The following is a 7013-nucleotide window of genomic DNA, read 5'->3' as shown; positions in this document are numbered from 1 at the left end:
GTTTTTAAAAAATATAATTATAAAAAATACTTGATAAAAGTTCACAAATTCACAATTTAAAAATCCACATTTCATATATTATAGCTCGATAACCATTAACAAAAGAAAAATATTTTAAATAAAAAATGTTATTCTTAAAAAATTTCGTTGAATAATTCAATTATTTTCATGATTATCATCTTGCAAAGTTACAGCAGCTAAAAATAAAAATTCCAGAGGTTTACAGCAACTCAAAATTTATATAGTTTAACCTTAAACTCCAAATGTAGAGAAGCACATACATCAGATAAATAATCATAAATTCAGCTTTGTATTTTCCTTTTAACCATTAAAAATCAGTAAATCATAATTCAATCCTTGAATTTATGTATATTGTAATGTAATTTGTTGATTGATGCTAAAAGTATGATTTTTTTTATATGATTAATTTTAACATGGTATAAAACATGATAAAAAAAAATAAAGTTCTTCCTGGGAGTGTTAGACCAAAAGAATGAAAACTAAAAAATACTCTAAGGAGTTAATTTTTTTTTGTAGAAATGAATTTGTTGGATTTAAAATATAAAAAATATCATCTAATTAAAAAGGAACTAAATTAAATGTTCCTCTAATAATGCTACATGTCATAAATTTTTTTTATCCCAACACCTTTTTGTTACGCATACCGAAAGTGGTATCAGAACTGTTAACTTAATTTGTGAAGATTAACTTTTTTATATTTATTTTTAGTTAAATAAACTTAAAATAATAAAAATATAAGGAAAATACATTTTCACAATTATTTTATTTAGTAACTAGCCTTTAAACAAGAAGAATATACTGGATATGACATTGTAACTATTGGACAATGTATTTTCCTTTAAAATAACTTGAGATTATAAAAAAAGATTTGAATTCATTTTCTAAAAAAAATTTCAACAATTAGGAGATCATCTCTTTTCTTTTCTCTTTTCTAATCTTTCTCATTATTCTTTATTTCGTTCATCAATTTCAAATAAAAAGATAATAAAAAATAAAATTAGCATTCAGGAACAAGTTCTATTTAACTATTGTCCACTTTAAAAAAGTTCATTTATTCTCTTACGATATTAGTAAAAGTTTCAACACTTATTTTTTATTACTATTTCTCATTTTTTATTCTTGTATGGTCTATGTCACTAATAAAATCTTTTTCTTCACAAATTTATATACCCTTAATCTTCTTTTTAAATTTTTTTTTACTTAATTTAATTTCATAAAAATACACTCGAATTACTTGTAAAGATTGCAAACCTAAAAGGTAGAGATAGAATAGCAACATATAATATAAAAGAAGCAGGACAAAATAAATAAAAAACAGTAGTATCATACCAGGCAAATTAACATGATCCCTTTTAGTTTGATTGTTATGTAACAGGTACCTTTCACATTATACACAAAATTTTTGCCCATAATAGAAAGCAAAAGACTTAGAAATGATCCCTTTTATATATTCAACAAGGTCCTATTCTATTTTTAATCTTTTACTAGTATTTTTACCCGTAATACTATTACGGGAATATAAATTTTTTTAAATTACGTCGATCCTGGTATTATAGATTATGACACAAAAAATTTATAACATTAAACTACTATTATAAAATGGTCGTAAGGGACAAAAGTCTCCGTCGACTAAGAAGACCAGAGTCTTAAACAAAATTAAATAATAAATTTTTTAGTTATTATTTTCAAATGAAAGAATTTAATTTTTTACTTAATTTTAACATTCGTTATCTAAAATTTAAAAGAATTTAACGTGTATATTTTTATATTTGATTAGATATTAAGTTTGTTGTACAAATAGAAATAATTAATTTTTATACTTGCTATTTAAAAATAATATTTTTTCTCTCTATGTATATAAAAATATAATTAGATATTAACATAAAAAAAAAATTTAATATATAATATAGCTATATTTTAATTTTAATTTTAATTTAATTTAAATACAATTAGAGAATGTTATGTTGTATATTTTGATTGTCAAATTCGTAATTAATCATTGATAATGATATATAAGAAAGATAGAGTAAATGAAAAAATGAAAGAGATAGAGAAAGGAAGAGAGAAGAGAGGAGAGTTCTTTAATTTTGGAGGGAAAGATTTGATTTCAATTGTAATGAGAGAATGACATGTGGCACATTTTAGCCTTAAAATTAGAGATATATAATAGATATAATAGATATAATAGATGTACTACATAACCACTTATTCCTGAAATTTCTTTAGAACACAAATTACTAGCATTTAAACATGTTTTTCAAAACACCCCATTTTAATGTCACATAGGATGCTTTAATTACATGGCTACACTCTTAGTCCATAATAATATAAACTCATATGCTGCATAAATTTATGATCCATACAGTTGCTTTTATAGTAGTACTCTATTCATACTAGCAGAACAACTTATTTTAATAATATAAAGTTTTGTTAGTTTGTTAACTAATATTTTTTTAAGTAAATAACCAAATTGGTTCATACAAAATTACTGATTTTTTAAATAGATTATCGAAAGAGTTTTTAAACTAAACTTTGTGTTTAAAAATTTAAGTTAGTCAGAGGTGTCCGCGGATCAGATCAGATATGGCCGAAAATTCGATCCGATCCGCACACCATCGGATATGATATCCGCACTTTTTAGTGCCGGATCCGATCCGATCCGCAAATGTACGGATCGGATCGGATATATCCACATAATTAAACCTTCTCTTTTTAATCATATTTCAATGTAAAAAAATTCAATAAAAATATTTCTTTCATACTTTTCAACTTATTTATTCTTAAAATATTTTTAATCAAACTCTTTCTGAATAACAAAAATAAAATAATATAATATATGAATAATAATTACTAACTAAAACATACAAACAAGTAAATATAATACCAAACATATATATTTATTTATTATTATTGTGCAGATCTGCGGATCCGCGGATCGGATACGCGGATGTAGAGCAGATATCCGCGATCCGATCCGATCAATTTGCGGATCGGATCGTATCCGCAATTTTTGGATCGGATGCGGATATTTACCGCGGATCTGCGGATACGATCCGATCCATGGACACCCCTAAAATTAGTTATAGTAGTCTTTTTATAATTTTTATTATTTATAGTGTCATAATTTATTAATGTAATATATTAAGTGATATTACAGTATATACTTGACGGTTTTAATTGACAATTAACATAATAAATTTATGAAATTAAATTAAATCAACTTTAAATTGAGAGATTCTATTAAAAAGGGAGCATGCATTCCGCATGGATTTGGGGCCTCCATCGAGTTTGGGAACAGTGAGAGCCACAGCAGTACGGGAATACTCCATGATTCCATCACTCTCCGCTCAACAACCACGACAACGACAGCAATAACTACCTTTAAGATAGGAACCAATGGCCTTTCACTGACTCACATCACAACCAAACAACACAGAAAAGGGAAACGAAGAGGTCATTCATGGAGGTTAAAGCCAGAGCTCCAGGCAAGATAATACTCTCAGGGGAACATGCTGTTGTTCATGGATCCACTGCTGTTGCCGCCTCTATCAACTTATACACCTACGTTACTCTCCGCTTCTCCACCCCTTCCGGTACGCTCTTTCATTCTCTCTCTCTAGATCCATTCTTGATTTCATTTTTCGTTTCTGGTTGTTTTCAATTTTGTATGTATTTATTTATATACAGACGATCAGGATTCGTTGAAACTTGTGTTGAAGGATGAGGGTTTAGAGTTCTCGTGGCCGACTAACAGAATCAAACAAGAATTTCCGGAATCATCAGCTGAGCCGCAATCTCCGGCGCCACCCTCGTGCTCCGTCGAGTCTGCCAAGTCTATTGCATCTCTCGTTGAAGGACTCAACATTCCTGAGGCCAAGATCGCTATTGCTTCTGGTGTTTCTGCTTTCCTTTGGTTATACACTTCCATTCATGGGTATTATTCTTACAAATTTGAAATTAGCGGTGGGGAATGTTTTTGAAGTATGCAGTAAATGTGTTCAAAGAGTATGCATTTGTTTTCTTTTTCCAATTCCAGAAATGTTTAAACAGCCAAGAGTTACTTTGCGTTCCTTGATTATTGCTGTAATAATTGGGTAATATTATCTAATAAGTGTATAATTAATCATGGATGTTACATGCATGAAACTGTAGATACTAAGTTAAATAGGTAATTTTGGGTTATTTTCTCCCTACTATTACCGTTCCAATTTCTAAACATGGCAAGGACAGTGATATAGTTTTATTTTGAAGTTTGAACACATACCAAACGTAGTCGTGTGAGTTGTTTTTCTTAATTTCTCTCTGCTTATGCAGATTTAAGCCTGCTACTGTGTCTTTCACTTCTGAACTTCCCATGGGTTCCGGCCTTGGATCATCAGCCTCGTTTTGCGTGGCGCTGGCGGCTGCCTTGCTCGCCTGCACTGATTTTGTTTCTCTGGATTTGAAACAACAAGGATGGCAGTCTTTTCAGGAGAAGCAACTTGATTTGGTAAATAAATGGGCTTTTGAAGGCGAGAAGATCATCCACGGAAAGCCCTCTGGAATTGACAACTCTGTTAGCGCATATGGTGAGCCCTGACTTTGTCAGACTTTAACACATAATTTCAACGTGTGTTTCTGCATTTTGAAGGTTTATATAGTCTGAAATGGTGCAACTGAATTGAGAAACAACATATCAGCTATGATACAAATACTTCCGTTCATTTCATAAAATTGCTGTATTTAAATAAATGGATGAGTCCAGGCATGATCCATTATAACATATTAGTATGTGATTGGGAGATCTATATACTATACAGATTGTGATTCGTTTGAAATTTTCAATTACTTTGTAGGTTGTTCATAGTTAGAGTGTTAAGTTGTTGCCTCTGAATGCTGAAGTTACTTGACTTTTGTTGTTATTATCAGGTAACATCATAAGTTTCAAGTCTGGTAGCATGACACACATGAAGGCAAATACGTTACTGAAAATGCTCATAACTAACACCAAAGTAGGGAGAAACACGAAAGCATTGGTGGCTGGTGTTTCAGAGAGGATGCTAAGGCACCCGGACGCAATGGCTTTTGTGTTCAGTGCTGTTGATTCTATTAGCCAGGAATTAACCTTGATTTTGCAGTCACCAGCATCAGATGATGTTCTCTCTGTAACGCAGAAAGAAGAGAAGATAGCGGAACTGATGGAAATGAATCAAGGTTTGCTCCAATCTATGGGGGTTAGTCATGTCACAATAGAAACTGTTCTTAGAACGACATTGAAGTACAAGTTGGCTTCTAAATTGACCGGAGCTGGTGGTGGTGGCTGTGTTCTCACACTGCTTCCAACATGTATCCTCTTTACTCCTCATCTTGATTCTGATTCAATTGTTCGCTTAAGGTTTTCCATTATCTGTTATATATATACTATGATTCTATTATATAAAGAGATTCATCTTGATAACCACTTTTTAGACTTCTACACCAAGTTAGATGTCCAGCACACAAACATGATAAGAACACTTGCCACCCACATTTTAGGCTTATTTGCATAAAGATTCTCTGCACTATCATTCATTTTATTCACCTTACCTTAGTTTTGGGGTGGGAGGGATGGATGGTTTCTTGTCTTTTATACAATTGTTACTTGCACAAACCATGTTTTGTGAATCCAACATGATATTACATAGCTTTCTAATTATGAAATGTATCTTGAAGTTTATGTTATGTATCTTTTCCTTGACATGCTTTTAATCAGTGTTATCAGGTTTCGTTGTTGAAAAAGTAATTGCTGAATTGGAGTCATGCGGGTTCCAGTGTTTCACTGCCGAAATTGGTGGGAAAGGTGTTGAAATTAACTTTGAAGTGTCATCTTGATCTTTCTCTTTTGTCCGGAAGGATTACCATCGGTGATTGAAGATCTTCAAAATAAATAGCATGAAAATATATGCTTCAATCTTTTTGCATGTAATTTCTAGCATAACTTTGGATTTGTTGGTACTCGGAACACATTTTTTTGTAACCGTGAATTGGTGAACACGTAGTTCTTAACACCACAATTAATTTTTGTTCCATACTGATCTCTGTTATTAGCACTAGAAACTCTTCCTTTGCAAATGGATGGCAAACACATATATTTGGTTTGATGGTTTCAATTACGGTTATGTAATTGATTATTTTATGTATTTATTATTGGTGTACTGTTGAGATTGTCTCATATTATTTGAGTTTGTTTGTATTATCTAAGATGACTGGTGACAACAGAGTGTTAATGCCAATTTTAAACCCAAACTATTTCAATTCTTTCAGAGGTATTTTTGAAACATAAAGTAAACTTCAGGCACAACTTAAAAAGTTTTTGCGTTGAGTACACTTTTAAAACTAGCTACACATGCCGTACTTCTACTACTTCTGTCTTACTATTACTACTGCTAATTACAGCAGTTCCAAACGCATCAGATAATTCATCTAACAACCTCGCTATGTCAATACCCCAACCCCAAATGAGTTCGAACCTTCACCCACAAATAAAACATAAAAGTCACCATAAAATAACCCAAAACACCAAAGATGGTAGCCACCAATGGTTTCCATTTAGCATAAATTAATTTAGCCTTCAAAGTCCAAATCCTCATTTTCAATCTTGCAACTTCAGCCTCTTGTGTTGTTACTTCTCTATTTGCTCAAGCAGAGAACGTGCATTCCTTCCCAATCTGCAACATAAACAAAAAGCGCTTGAAGAAATTCAAAAAGACATTAAAATAAAAAACACTTAAAACTTATATCAAAGTATACAAGCCCCAAAATCTCTAGTCGGATTCTCTGGTTTGACCATCTCAATATAGGGGTACCACAATTGCATGTAAGTGTTCCTCATCGCCTATTGCTCTTTTGTGATGTAGAGTCTTGGAAAAACATGGATTTGAGGAAGAAGAAATAAATTCTAGGATCCAGATTGGAATTTTTATCCTTTAATTTTTTAATATAATTTTTAAAAAACAAAAAATAAAATTTTTTCA

At 31.2% G+C, this 7013-nt stretch overlaps 2 protein-coding genes and 1 long non-coding RNA gene across 9 annotated transcripts in view; 1 reads left to right on the top strand and 2 right to left on the bottom strand.

Annotated features, from left to right (window-relative positions):
• The window catches only part of LOC107605139 (ribosomal RNA small subunit methyltransferase H), a 29972-nt gene that overhangs the window by 14017 nt on the left and 8942 nt on the right, over window positions 1-7013 (bottom strand). The gene's annotated exons all lie outside the window — the stretch shown is intronic.
• On the top strand, window positions 3275-6194 carry LOC107605141 (mevalonate kinase). 4 transcript variants are annotated; one of them, XM_016306906.2, is made up of 5 exons: window positions 3275-3614; window positions 3709-3955; window positions 4336-4589; window positions 4930-5346; window positions 5753-6194. In XM_016306906.2, the coding sequence occupies exons 1-5, from the start codon at window positions 3482-3484 to the stop codon at window positions 5869-5871; spliced, it is 1170 nt and encodes a 389-aa protein (XP_016162392.1). In that variant the 5' UTR covers window positions 3275-3481; the 3' UTR covers window positions 5872-6194. The 4 variants fall into 4 exon arrangements, with proteins under 4 accessions (XP_016162392.1, XP_016162393.1, XP_016162394.1 ...); XM_016306907.2 differs by having other exon boundaries at window positions 3283-3614; window positions 5762-6068; XM_016306908.2 differs by having other exon boundaries at window positions 3283-3614; window positions 4930-5395; window positions 5762-6068.
• LOC110263596 lies at window positions 6277-6907 on the bottom strand. Its single transcript, XR_002349432.1, has 2 exons — window positions 6790-6907; window positions 6277-6707 (listed from the first exon to the last, which is right to left on the bottom strand). It is a non-coding gene; the product is annotated as an uncharacterized LOC110263596 (long non-coding RNA).

This window comes from Arachis ipaensis, chromosome B06 (genome assembly GCF_000816755.2).
Source record: "Arachis ipaensis cultivar K30076 chromosome B06, Araip1.1, whole genome shotgun sequence".
Lineage (NCBI taxonomy): Eukaryota > Viridiplantae > Streptophyta > Magnoliopsida > Fabales > Fabaceae > Arachis > Arachis ipaensis.
The sequence above is the reverse complement of the archived record's forward strand: the minus strand, read 5'-3'. Positions and strand labels throughout refer to the sequence as shown.